The 25870-nt window shown below is 44.4% G+C and overlaps 1 protein-coding gene and 1 long non-coding RNA gene across 2 annotated transcripts; both read right to left on the reverse strand.

The window, feature by feature from the left end:
• Positions 1-8787: 8787 nt before the first annotated feature.
• LOC119198990 (uncharacterized) lies at positions 8788-17794 on the reverse strand. Its single transcript, XM_062562162.1, has 13 exons — positions 17710-17794; positions 16855-16985; positions 16582-16644; positions 15878-16026; positions 15597-15779; positions 13661-13822; positions 13391-13564; positions 12167-12334; positions 11588-11634; positions 10990-11506; positions 9868-10591; positions 9024-9211; positions 8788-8877 (listed from the first exon to the last, which is right to left on the reverse strand). The coding sequence occupies exons 1-11, from the start codon at positions 17792-17794 to the stop codon at positions 10579-10581; spliced, it is 1692 nt and encodes a 563-aa protein (XP_062418146.1). The 3' UTR covers positions 8788-8877; positions 9024-9211; positions 9868-10578.
• Positions 17795-21724: 3930 nt separating this feature from the next.
• Positions 21725-23649, reverse strand: LOC134129074 (uncharacterized). Its single transcript, XR_009956267.1, has 2 exons — positions 23453-23649; positions 21725-21856 (listed from the first exon to the last, which is right to left on the reverse strand). It is a non-coding gene; the product is annotated as an uncharacterized LOC134129074 (long non-coding RNA).
• Between the last annotated feature and the right edge of the window lie 2221 nt (positions 23650-25870).

The raw sequence follows: 25870 nt of genomic DNA on the forward strand, positions 1-25870 counted from the left end.
TTAAAGACAGACAAGGACATACTGGAAGCAGACAGTTAAGGTTGAAAGACATTTTAACAAGCATTACATAAATACCTGGATGAAGAGCCCAAGCCTCGCCCATCTGCTACCCAAGATCCATAAGCTTCCTTTAACCTGGATGGTTCCGTCATTTGAGGTCGACCACCCATAATCAGCAATCGCAGGTGGTTCCTACAAGATTCCAGAATACATTAACTATTAATCTACAGTCAAAATTAAAGTACAATTGTAAAAAAGGAATACATTTTAACACCAAGGCCGTAACATAGAGGGTGGGGGTTACATTGAAGTGTTCGAATTTCAGAGTCAATATTCCAACAACAGCACTACATTGTACAATTTTGAATATCCATTAAAATAAATCTTTAGAACACTCCCATTTGTCATTGTGGAACAAAAATCATTTTCAGTCAAGATGACGGTTCTTTAAAGCGGTTTTAATTACTGTCCACAGACATGTGCATTTACAGTGCATTTTTACAGGGTACGCACATACAATTCAAGCAATTTACACTACAGAACATACAGCACCATAATTTTGGACTACCAAGCCATTCAAATCATTAAAAGCTTTCCGTTGGCGATAAGAGCTGCGTCCCTGTGGTATTGTTGTTAATAACCCAAGTTTCTGACGTTTTTGTACTCCACCACTACGTTTCTTGCCCAAAGCATATGGAACAAACAGAAATGAGTAAAAAAAAAAAAAAAAAAACTACAATATTAAAAAAAATGAATGGTTACTTTGCCCCCTCACCTAACAGGGTGACTCCACAAAAGGAAGGTCAAACATGTTACACCTGGTTGGCATCTTAATATTCCCCAAATCCTGAAGTTCAGTAATTGAATTGAAATTTAAAGAAGGTAATAGCAAAAATCTTGGTCCGTGTATAGCAGTCAGGGGTTCGCCTTGCTTTTTTAAAATCCATTTTGCATTGCCGTTTCCATTTTTGGGGCCATCTACTTCACCTAAATAAGAGAATGGGGGAGAAATCTGTTTAATTTAATTTAACTGAAATGTAAGTAAATACTTTTGGCTAATGCATTGTGTGTATATTGAATGAGAAGTTGATTAACTGTAGGAAAGACATTTATAACTACTGGTAGCACAGGGTGGATTTTTCTCATAAAATTCATTATTGAACAAACACGGAGCAACGGGTGACCAAAGTCCCAGAATAACCGAATGGGCATCTAACAAATTGAATTCTACTGGTGACTAGGCCACAGGGCCCTCGCTGGCTTGGATGCGCCACACAAATACAGCTCAAACTAAGGAATATACTGAAGAATTATGTAAAAAATATACCATCAAACTACTGATAATGTGAAGTGCAGGTGAGAGGCCCAATCACCACACTCACCACCACCTGGGTAGCCACACTGTTGAGCCTCAAGCGCTCCTAATAAGAAGCAATTTTAACAATAAGTATCTTCTGGAATTTAACTAATACTACAAAAAGAAAGAGACAAAACCAGAAAAGAATATAGCAAAAACAGCAGTGGCTTACAATCGCAGCCTGGACTTTGAGCCTCCTGCACCTGGGCCCTGACGAGCTGGGAGACAAACCAGAAAGATCACCAACAGCCAAATCATTTGCTCAAGAACTGAGAATAAAACCACCTACCTGCTCTCGGAATTCTCAAGCCAGAGTGCAACAGCGAAAGGGACAAGCATGCTGACACAGCTTCATTACGTGAAGCTTTTACAGCCTGTCTAATTGGTGAACCAGGAAGTAGGAGGTGCCAAGGCTGACCTGAATCTATAGTAGCTCAGGAGGGACATTTCCTCACTGGCTACACAAAAAATGATTTATAATGGCAATAATTGATTTATGATCTTACAGGCTGAGCTTCTTCACAAACAAAGATGATCTTGTTTTGCAGTATCACCATTTAGATGATTTCATCAAACGCACCCAGTAAGCCGTAGATTAAATCATTACACACACGTGGTTTAATCCATTATATTACATTACATGTGGTTTATCTTTCATCAAAAGTGACGTACTTTTAGTCGCGTGTGTGACCTCGGCAGGCCAAGTGATGTCCAAATGATGCCCCATATCGAGAGAGAGGAAAGGAAGAGGTGTCTCACATCCAAAAAAATAATTGAAATCTATGTATACGTGACATTTCACATATAAGGCTTAGAACAATGACATCAAAAACAATCAAAAAAAATATTTCTTCACTAATGAATAATTAAATGTTGACCTGCATCTGTAAAAGCCTAAAATTCTGTGAGGAGACTGAGATAAGTGTCACTCAGAGGAGTAGGAAGATTGGACCAAACTTCTTGGGGAGAAAAGGAGCTTTAATACACTTCAGAGAAGTTTGTGTTGTCCAATCAGAAGCGCAAAAGAAATTTCAGTAGGAAACACTTATGTCCCAGTGTATCGTGTTTTTCAATACTTGCAACATTTGAATCATTTCTGCCGGTGGGAAAGGAGCCTTTTTGAAAATCTCACGCACACTGTGCACAGACACACATGGATCCATTTAGACTCTACCTTGACTAAAACACTAGCAAACTGTAGCACTAACAAATGGTAGCACTTAAACTGTACTTATAATGGCACTTTTCTATAACATGTTTTGAAACTGCTTATTTGATGAAAATTGTACTTTCTTGTTACTTGTTCTTCTGAGTTTGCATCTTTATGTGGAAATGCACTTATTGTAAGTCGCTTTGGATAAAAGCGTCAGCTAAATGACATGTAATGTCATGTCATGTCATGTAAAAATCCCCCCCTGCCATCGGAATGGACAGGCTGCCCTCTGCCGTTCGAAACGCGTAACGACACGGCATTTCCTCCGCCGTCAAGTTCTCCGCAGCACGCCAAGACACGGAGCGCTTCCGCCGGAACCAGCACGTATCGGCGTTGACGCTGACTTGACGTGCGCGCAGCCTCCAGCCCGCTAGGGGGCGCTCCCCTCCAATCTGCGACCTGAAACCACCGAAATAAAAACGACGAGACCCCCCCAGCTGTTTACCACGTCCGGCCAGCCGACATTGCCCTGGCGCTCTGCTGCATAGACATGTATAGAAAGGCTAGATGGCTTACCGGCGCTGAGAGCCAATGGGACCCGACGACGTCACACGGCGGCCATCTTAGGACAGGACCGCTCGTCCAGTTATAACATTAAAGTCTATTGTGCATGTAGTGCTGAAATAACTATATTTTGCTCAATTTTCAACCGATTTTCAAACGGCTTGGTGTGTCACAAACGTCAGGGATGCGGCTATTTAACTGCATACTTGTGAAAAATTATAGCCACGGAGTTTATTAAGAAAATAGTATATTAAGTAGACTAGACAGGTAAAGCACTAGGTATACCCATACACACACACACAGTAATGATATCAATATTTATAAGGTACATGAAACATGAAATAATATTAGTAATAAACAAAATTGCACTAACATTATTAAATACATGTGTAAATTCATGTATAATATAAATCTGTAAATATAAAGTTGCCATTCTGTAAAATAAAGAGAAAAGAGATGGGTCTTTGTTTTTTTACTTAGGTCCAAAGGCACACAATTAGAAAAAAAACAAAACATTAAGACACAATTGGACACAAAACTCTTTCCATCAATACAATATAATCAATACAGCTCCCTCCCTCTCCTCCTCTCTCTTAAATGGTCTGAACTTACATAGCGCTTTTCTACACCGTCTTGGTGCACAAAGCGCTTTACAAAGCCCCACATTCACCCATTCACGCACACACTCATACACCACTCATTCACATGCAAACATCAAAGAAGAGTAGCAAACTAAACAGACCACCAGTTGAAAACCCATCCTTTAGGTGCACAAATAGTTTGCGCTACTGCCCTTTGAAAAGGACAGTTTTTGTGAGCTTCTGTCTCACACTGTCTTTCTGCAAGCTAAGCGTTGACATTTTCGCAATGTGGTGCAGCCTTAGCTTGAAGAAGAGGGACACAACCAGAGTCAAGAGTGTATGGTGGTGACTGTCAATGCCATATCGCGTGTCAGTGACGTGCTCCCCGAGCAAAAACACATCCTCTCCACCTATCCTCTTCCTCACCACGTAGAGGACCTCCAACAGTTTGATGGGTTGCGATCTCCTGGAATCTGCTACTGCCTGCCGAACAACCCACTCTGCTGCCCTGACGACCTTCACGGTGCCTGCTGATGGGATGACAAGACCTACATTGTTTTTCAGCGTCAGCAGATGGTAGCTCTGGTCCTTACTGGCAGATTCAGCATCCATCAACAGGCTTGCCCGGCAGACATCACAGGAAAGCTTTTTTAGTGTGCGTCGCACCACAAATCCTGAAATCAATGGTGGACAGATTCACATTATAATGACTTTTTTTAATTAATAAGCATGGGGAAATGAATTAGTTATAGGCTAAATACTATATACCAGAGGTGGGAGCAAGTCACTGTTATGCAAGTCACAAGCAAGTCTCAAGTCATTGCCCTCGAGTCCCGAGTCAAGTCGAGTCAATGATGAAGCAAGTCCCAAGTCGAGTCACAAGTCAAAGCCAACAAGTCTCAAGTCGAGTCACAAGTCGTAACATTTTATTTTCGAGTCAATTCAAGTCATTTTATTATAGTGGGGACGGGGAACCCTGGGTGATGGTGCGCTGCCTCACAGACCTAGACTACGAAGGGAAGGGTAATGGTGGATGGACTGTGACTGTGTTATAGTGCTGTAACGCTCACCCCAATGCTGCAGCGTAAATAAGGAGGCGATGACTGGCTTGCAACTCCGCTGCATTTATTTATATAAAACAACTCAACTTCGGTCACTGTTGGCCGTCACCACGCCGAACGAACACTTCCGCATACACGGCTCCCCAAAACTCGGGTTGTCTCGCGTAACTACAGCTGGTAACGGAGCATAACGTGAACACATGCAACATCTGCATAACTGATTAACTAATAACTTTAACTCAGCTCATTACACTACTTTAAAACGGACGTTGACATAATGTTGGCGAGGATTTCCATCGGAGTCTGAATCCGGGTTCAAAAATCCCGATTTTTGTAACCATGAACGAGCTGTCTCGTTGATAAGGCCAAATGGACTGCAGTGATTGGATGTCGTGCAGGCAGCGCTCTCTGCATACAGGTGGCGCACATTTTTTTGACAGATGCAGATAAACAGAGCGGCGCGGTGGTGTGAAAATGTTTCCCCCAGTTTTCATGGGAAGTAGCAAGTCTTCTCGAGTCAAAAGGCACGAGTCCAAGTCAAGTCACGAGTCATCGGTGTTCAAGTCCAAGTCGAGTTGCAAGTCTTTGTACGTTTTGTCGAGTCGAGTCTCAAGTCATCAAATTCATGACTCGAGTCTGACTCGAGTCCAAGTCACAGGACTCGAGTCCACACCTCTGCTATATACTACTATAAAGTCTAACTCTACCTGAAATGTACACAAGCACATTTTCCACAAGACCATCAAACTTCTTGGGAAGATAGCTGTGGTCTTGTACAAGGGCAGGAATGTCTGCAAACAGGGAAGGGAGATCTTCTCCTTCTGCAGAGGACATGTCTACAGCCGACAGGTTGGTAGATGTGTCTATGCGGTAGGAACAGCAGACTGATCAGCTGGTAGGGACTCTGTGTCATCCTGTGCTGTCACATTGCCTTTGCTGCTTGGTTTAACAACCCCACACCTGGCCATCAGCTTCCGGAAAATGTACTTGAAATGGCTGGCGTTAGGGTTGTTATTCCAGCCACATTCAAAACAATATTTATGCAAACACACAGACATTCTAAATACTCTAAATAGTTTTTCTGACAACTCCAGATACTGTATATGTGAAAGCTATAAGAGCACATGCTGACACTTTATGTGGCTGGTAAATATGAACTCTACCGGATGCTCTGATGAGTTGAAAAGAAGCTCCAAGTGGTCCTGGCTGAATCGGTACGTCAGGACATATCGCTGTCCTTCGAGGAGCACGGGAATCATCGCCATCAATGTGTCAATGTTTATGACAAAGCCGAGGACAGAGAGCAACCTTCAAAAACAAAGAAGAGAATTGCAACAGAGACTAATTCACAGACAAGTAAATACATTATCATATGAATTATAAAATAATATGTACCACTTGAAGAGTGGGCCATCTCATGAACTCAGACAGGACAGAGCATCTTTTGAACGCAATGCAGACAGGAGGAGGACAGAGCATCTGAACATGATGCAGAAGATAGCAGAGAATTAGATATCCGGACAACCTCATAGACCAGGGATGCACTGAAACCCGTAGTGATGAACTATTGGTATTCAAATATAAAGTCTCATTATGATTATTACATTATAATTAAGAATCTGTAGTGGATATTGGTGACTACTCAAAAGTTAAATAGTTGTACTTGTGTCGGGGGGGGGTATCAGTGCATCACCAACAGAACATTCTCTTTTTTTTTAAAGACCTCTTTGTACGGTAGAGGGGTGTGCCATCTCCCATCCTCAAAGCGAGCAAGTAAGCCCTGGCTCTTGACAAGAACTCCCTGGTGCTTGTCCAGTTCCGAGAACCAAGTGGGGCTTTGAACCCTCTGGCTCTGGGATTGCGGCTGTTCAAGATATCGAACAGCCTGTCCGTTATCTATAAACAAATATCTTAAGTGACTGGAAGCACTGAAATCATCACCTTAACTGAGTTTAACGTATCATAGTATACATCTAAGTCTGAATAATTTGATATTTAAACCTGAGATGGGGGTGTTCCTGGGCTAATTATGAGTTGCGGTAAGTACAAAAAGCTCATACTGTACATATGTGCTTGCATATTGTTAGACTTGAGGATACTTTTTTGATACTGATACACCAATTATATATTCTGTACACATTAACAACCAAAATAGTAGATCTACAAGTGTTGTGTTGTCATGTTTTTGTGAAATCTTAAAATCTGGAATCTGTCACCTGTAATAAATGCCATAAATTCCAACAGAATTAAAGCAATTAATCACTCAAATGTTCATAAGAACAGTAGAATATTTGGAAATGACTTTGGATTGTGATGCAGATCTCTTGCTTTATTACCTCGATAAATTCTGCTGTAGCCTCACAATCTTGCAACACTGCATATTCCTTCAGATCCTGCAAGGTGCGCAGGGCCACTGCCACGGAATTACTGCAGGCCTGAGCAGCCAGGGAGACCTTGATTGAGATAAAATACACAAATGAGGAGAAAATTAGCGCTACAAGATCCAAACATCAGCACCAGGATAAAAACACAAAGCAAATCATCATAAAAACATACCTTCATCTTCTGATTACCAAAGTAAACATGATTATCAGTGACCCTATTTGCAGCATGCAGGCCAGATGAACGATGTACTTCCAATTGATGGTGCCAGTGACGCTTAAAATTGGGCTGTATGCCTGCAGAATAACCAGTTTTTAACTGCTCGCAAACATGCAATGTAAATCTGCATATTCTCCACAATTATGTGATAACACAGATTTCATACAATTAAAACATAAACAACTGAATATGGTCAACCAGAGAGGCACGTACCTCCAACATATTGCGCGTCAGCTTCAACATGTGGCAAGCGTCCATCATAACAAAAACCTTGTCACGGGTTCTTGGATGGGGGAAATGTGTCTTCAAGGGCTCACATGGTGTTGCCTTAAGGTCACAAGATCTGGCGCTGATGAAGCTCTTCCAGAGCATGCACAACTAAGACACTCTGCGTTTCCGGGGTTAGGCTCTTAGTCAAATAGTAACCAATTGGAGCCTTCCAGTAACCTTGGAGCCCAACGACCAGAAACACAAGAGCCTCTGAAGCTATGTCACTTTGATTTATACGATCCCCCATGTCCACAAAACCAGACATGGTTTGTGACTGTGGATCGTACTGAACATGCTTCTTTATGGCCATCGCATCCAACATCAGAGTGACAACCCCATATTTGGCCTCATCTTCTTGGCGCCGTTTTCCCAGCATGTCCAGCATCATTTTGTTGAGGCCAGGTTTGGCGTCCAGTGAGCTCAGCCACCTTGACACAATTGAGACATTGACCATTTAATTACTTACCCAATGAGCCACTAACCCAATCACCCCTATTGTGGACCCTGGACATACTAAAAAAACAACAACATCAAAATGTATTAGCACGACTTAGATCAGTAAGTTTAACTATTCATGACACTACAGTCTGTAGCTGAAGTTGTTACTGTAGTTGAAATTAGAGACGAAGAATACCTTTTCAAGGAACTGGGATGTGGAAGGTGAATTTTCAGGTCGTCTCTCAGGTAGTGATACGCCTTAGGACCATGCAGGTGGAGAGTGAGCGCAAAGTCTCTCTGGGCCTGGGTGTACTCTGCACCCCGTCTTGACAGGAGGTGAACCGGAAGATCTGAAATGTAATTAGAAAAGGTGATTTAGTAAGTCTCCTTTGATAGTAATTTTTATGTCTAACAAAGAACATAAAAAAGACAAAACATTTAAAGTCATTATTTATTTTACCTGAGTAGCATTCCAGCTTGTCATTCAGCTCTTCATTGATGAGGTTCTTAGCTTTCAGCTCCTCCAGAAGAGCCTTCATGTTCTTCTTGGCCCTCCTTACCCTTGCCAAGGCATTGCTCTTTTCCCGCCACAGTTCATGCGCTGTGGCCATGGCTGCATCAAGTTTGGCCTTAAGAGCCTTTGGAGAGGAAGGCATTGCATAAAAAAACAAAAAAAACAATAAATAATAAATAAATATATAATGAAGTTAATTAGGGTTAGGGTATTTGTTAGTGACATTCCTCATGTGTACAAATACTCACAACATCAGGTGGAGGTTGATCCTGCTCGGGGTACATGGGCTGGTTTTCTCCTGCTTTTCTTGAAGCGTTTGTGCTTCTTGGTGCTACCGGCTGAAAAAATAGTTAAATATTCAATTGATCTGTAATACACTTTATGTATTGCTAAACTTGCAGAAAGTGTGACATTAAATCACATTTAAACATCGATGCATCCATCTTTAACACCTTGTAATCTAGTTGGCCAATTGTACACGTACCCTCTGAAGATGAGCAGGGAAGTTGAAGACAGATGGAACAGCTCCAGCTTTGAATCCGATAGTCTGTCCCGTCCAAATCTTCATTTCTGAAGTGTTCGCTGCAGAGCAGTGTTCTGTCATTAGCCACAAAACCTTCCCTTCTCAGGGCACGCTCCCACTGTCTCCGGCGCTCGCTACATTTGGGAAACCTTACAAATGGGAGAAATAGTAGTCAGATATAAATGATTGTTAACCTTGCACCTTTATTTCCTTCAACACTGAGGGTATGGACTAAAATACAGTATAAAACATATTATCATTTTGATTCTATGTACTGCATGTATGCAAATATATGTAGCCAATCTTGTAATGTTGTCTCAGAAAAAACCCAACAAAGTAATCCAAAGGTAAAGATGTTTTTAAGAAACCAAACCACTTGGAAATCACGTGTAACTCAAAGCTATGTTGAAACGAAAGACTAACCCTGCCTCTCCCACCAATTTACAATTGCTTGGTGACTCACTTACGACCTCTTCACTGCTAGCCAGCAAATAAATACAACCACATCCACAAAATGACATTTAGACAAAAGATTAGGTTGTCAAGAAACGTTGTTGGTCTCAGGAAACCTGTTAATAATTGAAAATGTCGACTGTGTGGTGTCACTTTAGAGTAGAGGGCAGCCATGAAACACACAGCTACGCTGCAATGTTAAGCGTTTCTCAAAACGTGAAGCTACAATTTAAACATCGGCATCAGCACAAATCGTAGCCACGTTAATAAGGTTTGTAATAAACCAAACAGTTTGTAAATCCGTCAAGAATTCAGCAAGTTACGAGCATTTTAGTTGGCGTATGTCACTCACCTTCCGTCCACAGCAGCGCAGTCTCCTGACCCAAGATGGCCGCCAAGTGACGACACAGCTGACTTCGCCTTGAGCAATCTAGCCTTTCTATACATGTCTATGCTCTGCTGTCACAAAAAAGTGGAATCCCCCCCCCCCCCCCCCGTTCGAACCGATCAAGACACCCGGATGAAAGTCAGTCGCGTTGCAGCGCCGCGATCGATGACTGAGCGGGGCCACACGACGTGCGCTGTGGACGTTTCTACTCCCGCTGCCCTCTGGTGCTGCAACGCCCCGCCGCCGCCACACGATGGCGCCAAAGGACCCTGTTTCCCACACACGCCCCGAAGCTGAACGCACGACATGCCCCCGTTATAGATGCTGCATCCCAAGCACAGAGCAGCCCATGAATTGTGTTTGACTCGTGGCCCCGCTAGACGGAGCTGCCAGCCGGCTGCACAGCCCCAGCGGCTGCCTTCCTCCCAGAGAGGCTGGAATCCTTCCATGTGAATAAAACACATACATATATCTATGTGTGAGCGTGTCTCTACACGCGGCAGAGCTCAAACGCAGGCCAGGGGAGCGGCCCGCACTGTCATTGACGATGCGTAGACATCAGTGAATGCGACGCTTTTATCCAACACAGTGACGGGCCAACGTACGCAGCGGCGCCCTGCTGCTCCGCCAGCTTCAGCCGCCGCAGTCTTCTTCACCTGGATCCAACTCCTCATCTCAGCTGCTCCTCCTGCAAACAGTGTGGACTCTTAGTTTTTAAATTCCCTCATTTTAAATTGGCTGACAATGACCTTCTGGCCTGTGATGAGGTGAAACATCTTGGACATTTCAGGGTCAGACATTTCTAATGTTATACTATGGAGTACACAAACACCCATATTGTATGTGTGGCAGTAAAAGCGACTCTTATGAGATGCTTATGGGAATGTGGATAATTCGATTATTTTAAGCTGTGTATACGGTATGCGACTCCCACGTTTCATTTATATTGGTACATAACAGTAATATAACTGTACATACTACAGTAGTTTTACTGTGATGAAACAGCATTTGTAGAAGTTCCGCAACATTCTGCGTGCTGTTAATGGCTGCGCACTACCATTACTTAAAACAACGGCCAGGTAATACCTAGCACAGGTAGACCGTGGAGTCCACCCAGCCAAGTCTGAACGCTGGGCGGGCTCAGTGAAGGTCGTGTGGAAGGTGTGGAGCAGCGTCAGTGTGCCACAGGACACCGTGAAGAAGGACAGTTTCCCCGCTGACCAGTCCAGATAGACCCCCACCTTATTGGAGTTGGGTGGGATGGTTACAGCAGTGCTCATGTCATTGTGCCAGGTCCTGTAGGCGTCTTTGGTGCAGCTCTGTGCCCAGGAACAGTCGTTTTTCCCCAACCAGCTGTCCCGACCCTCTCCCGTCCTGCACATCTTTTTGTAGGCTACTCCTGTGACAGCTCTCCCGCTCCATTCTGGCTCCCAGTAGCAGCGGCCGGTCAGCTCCTCCCTGCACAGCACCTGAGTCCAAAATTCAAACCTTTCCGGGTGATCAGGATAAGGCTGCTTGGTCCAACGCCTCGCTTTCCTGTCTCCTCCGGACAGAGAGTGGTCCCTGTGTGCCGTGTTCGGGTCCAGGGTGAGTTTGGTGGTGTCTGATGACTTAGCAGATGGAGGATGTCAGTCAGCATTACATTTGACTCAATGCTATTTCATGAACTATAGCAGTTACTCACATTTCTTTGGACCTGGCTGAATCCTGGATTCACCACATTGCTCCACACTGGGAGAGGATGGAAGACATGTTTTCTGACACTTGTATTGTTAATGTGGTAAAAACGACAATCCACCAACTCAGCATTTCCCTCCAATAACATTTAGAGACTGGTGATGGAGAGTTTTTTAAATTATCAAAGTCAATGCAGCGGAAATAACATATTTCATTCTATTACTATAACTCTGACGTTGTGGAGCTATAAAGAGCTCTTCATCACCTTTTTCAGATATGCAGTGGTACTCCCAGATAAATGGTGACAGACTTTACGTTACGTTCCCCTTTTATGCTGAAAACGATGTGGAGATTATCTTGGAGATTTCTAAAGACAACAGCTTGAACTAAATATTGAGGCTACTACACTTTAAAGGTAAAAGAAAAGTCTGAAATCTGAGTCTTAGAATTTCCTAAGTTTAGTATTAAGCTACCCACATACGGGCTGCAGTGCACTCAGATGGATGTACTATCATGGATACAGTATATAACTTATATCTTTTTTTAGTTGCATTTGTCGATAACAATGGATCCGTGCCGCCACTACCTGAGTTTCTGCAGGCTGCATTGTGGGTCGGCCATCAGAGCAGACAGAAGCTGCACGCCCAACTCTCCCGGGTGGTTGTAGCTCAGGTCCAGCTCTCTCAAACTGGACGAGTTCAAAGCTGATGCCAGGAAAGTGCAGCCTTCCTCTGTCACTCTGCACAAGGACACACTTAAAAAAAAAACACCCACTTACCACAACATTTCATCTTATTTATCACCGTATCAACAAACCGCAAAGACTAATACATTATTTATAGGGGTGTCAAATGATTAAAAATTTTAATCAAATTAATCAGAATTTTCAGTGGATTAATCATGATTAATCACACCTGAATCCTAACCATTTTTTCTTTCTGAAATGCATACTAAAGATAAATAACAGGACACAGATACATAATTATCATTATTATTATCATAATTATTATTTTTTACATAAATATATGTTATTGATATTTGATTTTTTAATTCATTCCAGAAAATAATCAAATCAATGTTATTTGATAAGTTACAGACTGATTTCCCTGCATGGCTCTAGAAGGGTCTCGAGCCTCTGCAGTTTATCCCACTCTGCTGCGAGTTTGTGCTCCTGCGATGACCAGACATGACCAGACATGTCAACCCTCCCGATGTTTCAAAGCCCCCCCCGAAAATCTCCCGGACCGACCTTTCTCCCGATTTCCACCCGAACAACAATATTGCTGCACCACCCGTCACTGGGCGCGCCGTTTCAGACCGAACAATAATAAAGGTTACACCTTGAAGTCGCGGCGATTAGAACGACTGGCGCTGCAAAGAAATCCGCTACCACCCCCATTTCAGTGTGAAATATCCCCATACCCGGGAGGATTTACATCGCATTGGTTTCTCTTCCTCCGCATGTTTCAGAACAGCGCTGCTCTTGCTCTGCTGGGCGGAGCTTTTCTTCTTCTCTGTTCTGCTGCGCGAGAACGGGGGGGGGGGGGGGGGGGGGGGGGAGCGGGTCTCTGGCGCAAACAACTTGCTGAACCTGACGGCCTGACATATGCCTGCAGGTGGCAGTAATGTGTTGTATAGGATGAAGTGCATTCCCTAGAAGAAGAGGTTATTTCCGGACCTGAATAATTTGTCACACTGCGCATGCGTGAAATGCGTCAAAAAAATTGACGTAATTAACAACAAACAGCTAATTAACGCCGTTAACGCGCTATTTTTGACAGCCCTAATTATTTATTAATCTGGAACTCACGAGAGTATCTTCAGTTGACAGTGAGGACTCTCCAGTCCACCAGAGAGCGTTTTGACTCCTACGTCCTGCAAGTCATTGTCAGATAGGTCCAATTCTCTAAGCTGGCAGGAGGCTGAGCTGATGACGGCGGTCAGGTCATCGGAGCTGTGCTGTGTTAGATTGCAGCTCCTCAGTCTGAACGATCAAAAAATACAGAAAGAATAATATTTTTCACACTTGCAACTTTTAATTTTTATTTAAACTGGACGAACGTGGTTGTCTCATTTTTACCTGAGTTTCTCCAATTTGCTGTTCTTCAGTTTCTTGGAGAGCAGTGTTATTCCTGCATCTGTCAGGTTGTTGTTGGACAGGTCCAGCTCTCTAACTTGTGATGGGTTGATATTCTTTGCCAGGTTCTCACAGCAGCTCACAGTGAGATTGCATGCATGCAGACTGGAAGAGAGAAAGTATAAGAAACGTAAGTCATGAAGACATTTAAAGACTATTGAGACCAGACGGTCGGCCTATTTTCATCACTGCTTACTTGCAATATGAGCTAAGTATCTCAACTGTCCAAATGTTTATTAACGACCGCTCGTATAATTTCTAGGGCCGGGACTCAATTAAAAATCTAATTAGAGTCTTTGTAATTAATTAATCAAAATTAATCACATTTTAATTGCATAAATATTTGACCTGAGAACAGTGAGAAGTAATTTTTTTCACATGGATTTTTATTTTTGTTCAACCAATTCCAGCAGACAAGTGTAGAAATAGCATATTTAGAAATATAGTACTTTCAGAAATTCAGGTAGCCTATAGGTAAGTAGACCTTCTGTAAACTAGGTTTTTTTAAGTAGACCAATACTTTCAAGTACATTCAGAACATTGGTTATTTTTTCAGACGTGGACTTAGTTACCCTAGTCCTTAAACCAGTCATCTGGTGCAGTGTGGGTTGGGTGTGGGTCCTTGTACGTCCACGCTAGCTGCTAATTGTGTTGCGTTGAGGTGATACTTGAGGCTCGATGTGAATTCCTTGTTGCACAGCTTGCACACAACCACGCTCTTATCGACGCTTCCATCCGTGTGTTTATTATAAGAAGATTTCCCATTCACGGGGCCACCCGACACGGTCTCGTCAGCTTCTTCGTTCATGTTCACTGTGGTTTGTTGTTGTCTGAAGTCATGGACGCTAGTTGGTGCTCCGGTATAATCGGTCCCCCCGAAACTCATCCAGTGAGAAACGTTCCGCGGTGCAAAAAATAAGTGTAAAAATGCGTAAAAAATGTTTAATGTGTTATTGTGTAATTAATTAATCTTAATTCACATTGTAATTAATTAATCGTAATTAACGCGCTAGGGGTTAGGGGGTAAGTCCTGCCTCTAGTAAAAACGTGTTGGATAAAGTTGTCAATGAGAGATCAGAAAAAAATGATGAACACACTGGATCTCTCATGTGTCTCTTTCCACCCAACCAGCTGTTTTTCTGAAGTTTCTGTTTGGCCCTCGCTCACAAAGCCACCGGTACACAGGGAGGTACACAGAGGCTGTGGTCAGGCACACGTCCGCCGTCTGTGCGAGATTGTGTGTGTGTGCGTGCATGCATGTGTGTGCCTGTGCGTGTTTTAAGAGAGTGAAAGAGACGTAGAGGAAGCGGACATGTTGAAGGGAGACTCGTGTGGTTCTCACTCGGGCCCCCAGAGGCCCGGTCCTCCGAGAAAAGCAGGCTTATTGAAGAGTAGAGAGATGGGGGGTGTTGTTGTTTATCCTGACATGCTCTACTCAGTCTTTAATGCTCGCATCACAATAAAGATGCTGCGGCTCATCAGCCGTGTATACAAAACAGTGTAGCAAGCTGCATGAGCACACAGGTGATGGGCACAGTCAAAAATAGACCCAACGCTGGGATGTAGAGCCTTGTAGGAAAACCTTAATGTGAAGGAAATTGTTGAATAAAACATTGCGTTTGCATTTCTGTTTGTGTGTGTGTGTATGTTTGACCAAAGTTGTATAATACTGCTTCTGCACCCATGTAAAAAGGTACCGTTCACAATATTATATAATAAAATTCACAATACAATGCAACCAAAATAATTCAAACAAACAAAGACGGTATGGTATGGTGGGGCTGGACGGCATTACTGTGGATCAGAGAGCAACCATCAGTCTCAGGTCTGAACATGACAGCGGGCTCAGAACTGTGTATGGATCATTAGAGGCTCTTACTGTAGGGAGAGCCGGTGGGGGAGGCACTGCTGAAACACGGAGAGCCAGGGACTCCTAGACTGGTCATGGGAACTGTCCCATGGCCTCCAGTCATCCCTCCGCCGCCCCCGTAATTTGAGTGCTGAGGAGTGGAGGCTGATGGGTAACCCCTTGGAGACAAACTGCTGGAATTTCTGATGTAACCTGAAGTAACAATGAAAAGGTCGGGTCAGTTCTTCTTGATTTGTTAATTTAGGAAAAGGAAGGAAAGTATCAAATGGTCCACGTCTTATTCTGCTCACCTTGGCTGCTCTGTCCGTGCTCCCCGATGCTGACGCCTAACTGAGAAGGATATGAGCCCAGGCCCATGACACTGCCGTGGGCCGGTGAGCTGGGCAGCGCCTGCAGCTGACTGTGAGGACGAGGAACACTGTAGAGCGCCTCGGCGATGTCAGCAGCATGTCCTGCAGGAGATGCACAGACATTAGCAATGGCTTGCATTGTCACATTTACACAATGAAGCCACATGGACTTTTTTAGGCTCTTAAGATGTCGCCTGCATGTGTAGACGCACACGACTATAAGCTGACAGCTGCTTCCATTTACCTGATTACTGTGTGGATTTCCGTAGAGGGCCTCCACAAGATCTGCTGTTCTCTTTAGGAGAATCTCCTGCAAAGAAAATCATTCATTCCGTTAATATCTCGGTGGATATATTATTGACACAGTTCCTTGAAAACACATTATGGGCAATTTTTGGCAACTTATCTCACCTTGGCTAATTTCTCTGGGTCACCAGGATGTCGAGGAAGGACCTTTTGAAGTTGCTGGAAGCCATAGTCTATAGTGGGCTCATTTAGGGCTGAAAAAAGCGGAACATGTATTGCAAATCAAACCATATTCTTTAACGTCCTTAAACTATTGAAAACCCTGTGTGAAGTCCTGTGTAAATGAAGCGTCCAGGTGCTCCCTTGCAGAATTGTTTGGATTTATAAGACAGTGTGACCTCCACGACCCCGGGGATGTGTCGAGGAGGCGTCAGGACACAGATGGCGTGTGGTGTGATCAGCTGAGGAACAGGACACAAGACGGCACAAATTATACCCCTACACGCCTGGTAAATATTTAGGCCGACACAATACTGTGGAAAGATGAATGTATGTGCATTGCCCATAAATCGTTTAAATAATGACCCAAGCCATATGCTATGTATATATCATTTCAAAATAAGCTTCAGACTGTACCATCATCAGTGAGATGCTTTGAAGACAATTCCTACCTCACTCCACACCAGCATGCTGCCAAACACCACCTGCAGGCCGTCAAAAAAGTTCTCCCCAATGACGATGACCATCGCCCCGCCGGTGGTCCAGCCCTCACTGGGACTAATGGCTTTGATGCACGGGGTGGCTGGACAGGAGGGCAAAGCAAGAGTTACCCCAAGTCATTCAATTCAGCATGTACAGCAGCTGGAGAGAGGACGGTAAATCTCAGGCAGGTGTGTTGGAAGTGCTCTTTGGTTTTGGTTTATTCAATTCAATCAATCAATTAATTAAAAAGCTCATCACAAAACTTTCAGAAATGTTCATAGTTATTTAATTGTATATATGTGGCTTTGTTTGTGAATAACAACAAAAGCATCAAAAACCCACACAGAATTGGATCTATATCAGATTTTGCTTAGAAATCATATGATCTGCAATTGTACAGAATTGAAAAAGCTCAAGTGAAAACTGGTGTCCTGAGTACACAAATAGAAAAAGTGTTCAGCTCTTTTAATTGAGAAAAAGTAGCAGTACAACAGTGTAAAGAAACATGGTCCTACACAGTTTAACTACATAGAAATATGGATGCATTATCAGTTAAATGTACTAAAATGACAGCATTAACATGCAGGAAATGGATGGACTTCTTCATGTTTGAATTTGATTTTTTTTTTATCGTCTTAATGAATGCATTAATTAGCTCATCTAATGACCACTGGTTATGTTTGATGTATCACGGCGATTAGAAATGGACATTAAGGAACTCAAGTACCTGCTGTTACAGTGTGTTGAGTGTGAATGATGAAGTAGACACGTAATAAAACTGAAATGAGGTGTAACATTGTAGTGTTACGTTGTCACCGTCTCACCATATTCCATAGTATTCTCCACAGACTCGCCGGGCTCCAGTCTGCGGGCCCTTCGGCCGTGCTTAGAGTTGTTGTGGACAAACATGTTGTCGGACACTGCCAGGACGTGGCCATCTACACTCACGGTGCTGGACAAGACCACCTGAGAGAGAGAAAGAATTGAAATCTATCTATACGTGACATTTCACATATAAGGCTTAGAACAATGACATCAAAAACAATCAAAAAAATATTTCTTCACTAATGAATAATTAAATGTTGACCTGCATCTGTAAAAGCCTACAATTCTGTGAGGAGACTGAAATAAGTGTCACTCAGAGGAGTAGGAAGATTGGACCAAACGCCTTGGGGAGAAAAAGGAGCTTTAATACACTTCAGAGAAGTTTGTGTTGTCCAATCAGAAGCGCAAAAGAAATTTCAGTAGGAAACACTTATGTCCCAGGCAGTCGTGTTTTTGAATACTTGTGTAGCACCCGTCCCATGTAACTATATAGTAATAAGTGGATCTGCTTGGTGTAGTAGTACTATGGGCGGGGCCCTGGGTTCACTTGTAAATATAATGGCGCAATTACCTGGTCTTATACAATTTGTCTTATAATTATAGATCCCTTATTTTGTAAACTAATATAACTGGCGGTGCCTCCAATAGAATTTAATCAATAAAACAAAAGGTTAATGATTCTTATTAAAACCCTTTATCATATGTTTTAATGGTGTATTACCACTTTTACCTTTTAACCCCCTCTTAACCGAACACTATTACACTCAACATGGCAAACACACTTCAAAGGCATTTACAATTTGGCAAAACAGTTTGGCATTTATTACACTTTAATACGATCAATACAACATGCCCCCCCCCCCCCCCACTTTCTCACACCCATGACACACCAAACCCTCGTTGCAGGCCTGAGTCGATGCTTGGGAGCGTTGAGACCTAAAACTTAATGGCCGCTTCACTTGTTCACACAAGCAATAAACAAAAAGAGCAGGTGAAAGTTAGTCAGTACTCACGTCTCTGGTTCCCCATTCAAAGGAGAAGATGAGCGGAATCCGGGCGATGGACGGCAGCCAGAACCCGGGAGAAAAAACACACCAGCAAACTGTCTACAACCGGAAGCGCAGACGCGGGAAACCGTTCTTCTTAGTGGTCCACAGGAGTTTTTCCGATCCTCGTCTTAAATGTCCGTCTCCTGAATCAGCTAAACACACATCTATCTGCTACGTCATGTCGATCTAGCAACACTTGTCTCATCAACTGAATTCACAGCAAAGTTAACAGTATGAAAGCCGAGCTAACCTGTATTGTGCTTATGCTAATAGCTAATCGCGATTAGCATCATAACTTGTTTACACTACAACATTTAGTCACAGTATAGCAAACAATGCACAACCACATCATATTTACCTCGGGCAGGTCACCACAATCCAAACCATAGGCTAACTGGTCGTCAGCCGTCAAGTTATTAATAGGATCTCCGCTTAGATCATTGCAACTTTACCTAACGGTGAATGACTCTTCTCTCTTACACAGATACACTGAACCTGACCGTTTACGCCGAAGTCCCACCCCTTTTTCCCGAGAACGGAGCCGGATTGGCTGCACTGTCTGCACTAACCAATTAAACACAAACAAAACAAAGATTGACTACTGCCACCAAGTTAGACTGTTAGGGTAAACAAACGAGCTGAATCATGCACATAACACACAAACTATACTCATTTACATAAATGACAACCTTGAAACTGTAAAAATAAGGCTGTTATTGGAATAGCTTTTATTCACCTGTATCTTTTGCAACATATTTATGCACACTTCTAACTTGGTTTTTAGAAAACTATTTACATCCTGATGTCTGAGTGAATTTTGTGCCAGGGCTACACCTGCAACATTTGAATCATTTCTGCCGGTGGGAAAGGAGCCTTTTTGAAAATCTCACGCACTGTGCACAGACACACAGACACACACGGATCCATTTAGACTCTACCTTGACTAAAACACTAGCAAACCTTAGCACTAACAAATGGTAGCACTTAAACTGTACTTATAATGGCACTTTTCTATAACATGTTTTGAAACTGCTTATTTGATAAAAATTGTACTTTCTTGTTACGTGTTCTTCTGAGTTTGCATCTTTATGTGGAAATGCACTTATTGTAAGTCGCTTTGGATAAAAGCGTCAGCTAAATGACATGTAATGTAATGTCATGTCATGTAAAATGGACAGGCTGCCCTCTGCCGTTCGAAACGCGTAACGACACGGCATTTCCTCCGCCGTCAAGTTCTCCGCAGCACGCCAAGACACGGAGCGCTTCCGCCGGAACCAGCACGTATCGGCGTTGACGCTGACTTGACGTGCGCGCCGCCTCCAGCCCGCTGGGGGGCGCTCCCCTCCAATCTGCGTCCTGAAACCACCGAAATAAAAACGGCCTCCTGCCCGCTGGGGGGCGCTCCCCTCCAATCTGCGTCCTGAAACCACCGAAATAAAAACGGCTTCCTGCTCGCTGGGGGGCGCTCCCCTCCAATCTGCGTCCTGAAACCACCGAAATAAAAACGACGAGACTCCCCCAGCTGTTTACGACGTCCGGCCAGCCGCCATTGCCCTGGCTCTCTGTCTGCCGTCACAACAAAGTGGAATCTCCCCCCCCCCCTCGTGTACACGTACAAACACGGAACATGTGAATAAAATACATACATATATCTATGTGTGTGGGTGCGTAGGTGTCTCTACACGCGGCAGAGCTCAAACGCAGACCGGGGGAGCGGCCTCCTGCCCGCTGGGGGGCGCTCCCCTCCAATCTGCGTCCTGAAACCACCGAAATAAAAACGGCCTCCTGCCCGCTGGGGGGCGCTCCCCTCCAATCTGCGTCCTGAAACCACCGAAATAAAAACGGCCTCCCGCCCGCTGGGGGGCGCACCCCTCCAATCTGCGTCCTGAAACCACCGAAATAAAAACGGCCTCCCGCCCGCTGGGGGGCGCTCCCCTCCAATCTGCGTCCTGAAACCACCGAAATAAAAACGACGAGACTCCCCCAGCTGTTTACGACGTCCGGCCAGCCGCCATTGCCCTGGCGCTCTGTCTGCCGTCACAACAAAGTGGAATCTCCCCCCTCGTGTACACGTATAAACACGGAACATGTGAATAAAATACACACATATATCTATGTGTGTGGGTGCGTAGGTGTCTCTACACGCGGCAGAGCTCAAACGCAGACCGGGGGAGCGGGCCTCCTGCCCGCTGGGGGGCGCTCCCCTCCAATCTGCGTCCTGAAACCACCGAAATAAAAACGGCCTCCCGCCCGCTGGGGGGCGCTCCCCTCCAATCTGCGTCCTGAAATAAAAACGACGAGACTCCCCCAGCTGTTTACCACGTCCGGCCAGCCGCCATTGCCCTGGCGCTCTGCTGTCACAACAAAGTGGAATCTCCCCCCCCCCCCGTTCGAACCGATCAAGACGCCCGGATGAAAGTCACAGTCGCGTTGCAGCGCCGCGATCGATGACTGAGCCACACGACGTGCGCTGTGGACGTTTCTACTCCCGCTGCCCTCTGGTGCTGCAACGCCCCGCCGCCGCCACACGATGGCGCCAAAGGACCCTGTTTCCCTCGCACGCCCCGAAGCTGAACGCACGACATGCCCCCGTTATAGATGCTGCATCCCAAGCACAGAGCAGCCCATGAATTGTGTTTGACTCGTGGCCCCGCTAGACGGAGCTGCCAGCCGGCTGCACAGCCCCAGCGGCTGCCTTCCTCCCAGAGAGAACTAAAAAATCCCACCAGCCGCCACAAGAGGGGGCCAAGTGCCCGTGAGCTTGGCAGACTCATCAGCAGTCTGTTTATTGAAGTGAAAACCTCTGTCTCTGGCCATCTGTCTCCCTCTCCCACGTGTGCACGTATGAACATGTGAATAAAACACATACATATATCTATGTGTGAGCGTGTCTCTACACGCGGCAGAGCTCAAACGCGGGCCAGGGGAGCGGCCCGCACTGTCATTGACGATGCGTAGACATCAGTGAATGCGACGCTTTTATCCAACACAGTCACGGGCCAACGTACGCAGCGCCGGCGGCGCCCTGCGGCTCCGCCAGCTTCAGCCGCCGCAGTCTTCTTCACCTGGATCCAACTCCTCATCTCAGCTGCTCCTCCTGCAAACAGTGTGGACTCTTAGTTTTTAAAATCCCTCATTTTAAATTGGCTGACAATGACCTTCTGGCCTGTGATGAGGTGAAACATCTTGGACATTTTATGACAGAATAAACATTTGCACATGTGGACTCTTTTCAAATGCTTGTCGTTTTAAAAGCATTAAACAATGTCTCAGGGGCCTTCAGAACCAACCACAACAGTGCCCACGCGTTGATAAACAGCCGGCGTCCGCTGGTGTCACAGCGAACAAGGCCACAATCGCGCGTCACTCGACTTGACCTTTGACCTTTCCACTAACAAGAAAGAACGACGGAGCACCCAACTTGGCATTTCAGTCATCGGCTTAAGAGATGGTGCATTGAAAATGATAACATGTATTTCTGACTCTGTTACATGTGCGCACACACGCACACACAGCTAGAGTAGAGGGCCAACGCACACGGCGCCGCCGCCGCCGCCCTGCTCCGCGTGTGAGCGGCGAGAAGTGAGTGCAGGAAGGCTGAACCAATCTGGCGGAATACAAAACTTCATATTCACAATGGTATCTATAAAGAGCGCCTCCAAGCCTACAATTTAGACTTAAAAAGTGATGGAGAAACATTCTTCTCCAACATCATTAACAACAACACTAATAAGGCAAAAACCCCATTTGAAACTGTTGACAGACTGACCAACCCCCCAACACAAATACCACCTGAACTCCATTCCACGGAGAAATGCAATGAGTTTGCGTTCTTTTATACAGATAAAATTGAAGGCATCAAACGCGCCATCAATATCTCAAACAAAAATGCTGGATCACCACCCTATTTAGGCAAAAGTAACACAGCAATGATGACAACCTTTAATGTCATAGACTCAAACTCTAGTGGAAAGGGTGACAAGTCTAACCATCGACCGGCTGTCTTGATGCTCCTACCAACTTCTTTAACAATGTTTTTGACTGCCTAGCAACAGACGTATTGCAAATAGTTAATAACTCTATTCAGTCAGGCCATTTCCCAAAAGCCTTCAAAACTGCAGTTATTAAACCTCTAGATGCCTCTATTATCAACAACTACAGACCAATTTCAAATCTACCTAAAATAAATAAAATAATTGAGAAAGTTGTCCTACAACAACTTAATCACTTCCTGGCTTCAACTGGCTGCCACCACAACTTCATAGCACCGAGACGGCCCTTATTAAAGTGGGAATAGAGCTGTAGGTGAAGGAGTGAAAGTGGCATAGAAGGAAAATTAAGAGAAGAAAGGAAATGGAACAGTAAGTGAAGAGTGGGGGGGGGGCACAGGCTGGTTTTAGACCCCCTGAGTCCCTTTTATTCCCTCGCTCCTCCCCCCTCTCATTCCTCATCTCCTGCTCTGTCCCTTTCCATTTGGCTTCTTCACCTTTAGTGAGGTTCTGAAATATTTGATTCAGTTCAGAAACATTGAATTAAAATAACATCTGGCCGTATTGTTTCAAATACTCGGACCCCAGAGAACTAGAATCATCTTTGTGTGCACCGTTAGAGTAATTACTGGTTATCTTTTACAAGGTAAAACCAGAGCCCAAATAGACAGGGACTTCCCTCTTGACACCCAGCGAGTCCTCACTTTGTTCCAATCTGTTCCTTTAGATGTACAGTCCGCCTCCTTCCACCTGTCTCCTATTCTTCCTTTCAAATCAGGCGTCACTGCCAATCAACTGGATTGCCATGACAACATTTCGCATGACGCCCCTCCAAACCCGCCAGCAGCCCTATAAACAAAAACAACATACAAAAAAAAAGCTGAATTCCGACAGCTCAGGATTGATGAGGGGGAGTCCTGTCAAAGGCCAGATTAGATTAGGATTGAAGCACACACACACACACGCGCACACACGCACACACGCACACACAAACCACATCACAGCTCGGAGGCAGCAGGTGCTTTTGGTTAAACCTTAATTACATGATCTCTGATTTCTCTAATTGATATGGTAATGACTTTGTAATTAATGCAAAAGCAGAAATACCAGCAACTCTCCTAATGAATGGATTTATTTGATTAGATATCCTCCTGCATATTTTTGCATGCTGGTATAGAGGACAGTGAGACAAACGGTTGTTTGTGGTTGTTCGCAACCAATGGATGTGACAGAATTACACATACAGATACACAAATGAATGCGCTCACAATAAAATCATGCTGAGAGAAAAAAGGAGACTAAAAGAGAAGCTGGTGAAGTGTTCATTCAGAAAAATATGTTTTTCATCTAGAGGGCGCTATAGGGCTGCCTCAGACACACAAGACGCACTAAATCACAGAAAAAAAGGAACCATTATAAAGTCTGAAGATAGAATAAGGTTTGAAGATATTCCACATGTGTTCAAATCAGCAATACAAAGTGGAAAAGCCCTCGCTAGACACACACACACACACACACACACACACACACACACACACACACACACACACACACACACACACACACACACACAGCTATAACTTCATTGTCAAATGGTCACCTATGAAGACCAGATGTGATCCAGCTGCAATTACTCTCTGCCTCTGCAGCACTGGAGGGCAGATATGTGTCAGGACTACACGGTATGATGCGTCACATTCTGGGGATGAGAAATCATTTCTCCCTGCTCACACAGAGACACCCTCTATATGTGACTCCATGTCTTCTCTCTCTGAGAGACGTGGAAGTCAAGTGAAAGCACATGTGGACCCTGACCAGGCGTGTAGAGCAGAGACCTCAGGCCTTCTCCACCTTTCACTATAGCTACAACTGCACCACCCAGACAGTTGCTCTGGACCCTGCTTTACCTGTCTCTCCTACTTAGTCAAAAGGTTTGCAAAAGAGTGAAAAGACATCCAATAACAGACCAGACTGATCGTTACCATACCAGCTAATGATCAGTAATGGTTTCAGCTACTTTTATGGTCATGTCTTCAGAATTTATAGTCCATCGGAAAAAAATGGTTATCTGCCAGGATATATTGATCTGGCATTATTGCTATATGCTTGTTTTGATGGGTCTTAAAATAATAGCTCTGTCATCTACATCTAATGGCAAAGATGTGCTAGGATTTAGTCTAAAGTGGATTGCTAAATCACATCAGGTTTCTCCACCATTAAGGATTTCCCTGCTGTCCAGGTTATTCTACAAAAAGGGGAGTTTAATAAATGCTGAGTCAGTTGAAAAGCCCGACCGTATGTATGAAACTTACGTTTGATGATTGGCTCAAACAAGGAATTATGCTACACGAGGCGATGCCACACGTTTACGACGTGTTGGGAAAGTTATTATAGCATTTCAACTGGAGTCGCGTATCCGAAAACACGAGCCACCAATTCGGTGTTTTATCCTGGGCATTGACTCTACTTCGCGGCCAAACAATGTCAACTCACGACAACATCCCTCAATATCGCTATGAAACACAAAATAAACCCACTTGGTTTGGGATTTGCTTCCTGCTCATTTGATTTGTCGAAGCAGACGACGCGATCCGGAGAGCAGGCGACTCCATTAGTGATCGGTTTGAGCGCTAGTTGGTTAACTAACTTACCTCTGAATAATGTGTTTCTTACGGGGCCACGAGGGCCACGCTTGATGGATGGCCTTACAGGAGTCGGGTCAATTAGCCCGACTGGGTTTCCCTCCATGTCGGCGGCAGACAGCACCGGGGGAGCTCCCACCTCTGTCCTGCGGCCTGGCTGTAATTAATCACCAGCGTGGGGCCTTCTCACCTCACAGCAAACAGCCAATACGGTGGTTTGGCCCAAATTACATCTCCACTCTTCTAATCTGGCTAATTGTCAATAGTACACCCACAAGAGGAGAGAGATTGTGACATTAGGAACTGTACCAACAAAAGTGACTCTCTTACATTAGGGTCTGCATCCTAATTGTTGGGAACATTTACTAACAAGGCAGATCTAACATGTGATTGACAAGTCAATTATAGTTAGTGCAGCAAAGTAAATAAGTAACTATAAAATAACTGTGCCACGGACTGGTTTTATTATTAGTATATTCG

Source organism: Pungitius pungitius, chromosome 5 (genome assembly GCF_949316345.1).
Source record: "Pungitius pungitius chromosome 5, fPunPun2.1, whole genome shotgun sequence".
NCBI lineage: Eukaryota > Metazoa > Chordata > Actinopteri > Perciformes > Gasterosteidae > Pungitius > Pungitius pungitius.

Coding starts and splice junctions, on each gene's coding strand:
- LOC119198990 (XM_062562162.1), bottom strand. CDS start 17,794: ATGTTTGTCCACAACAACTCTAAGCACGGCCGAAGGGCCCGCAGACTG. Junction 13,565..13,660: donor AGCAAATTGGAGAAACTCAG/GTAAAAATGAGA, acceptor TTGATCGTTCAG/ACTGAGGAGCTGCAATCTAA. Junction 11,507..11,587: donor TCAGCCAGGTCCAAAGAAAT/GTGAGTAACTGC, acceptor CTAAGTCATCAG/ACACCACCAAACTCACCCTG.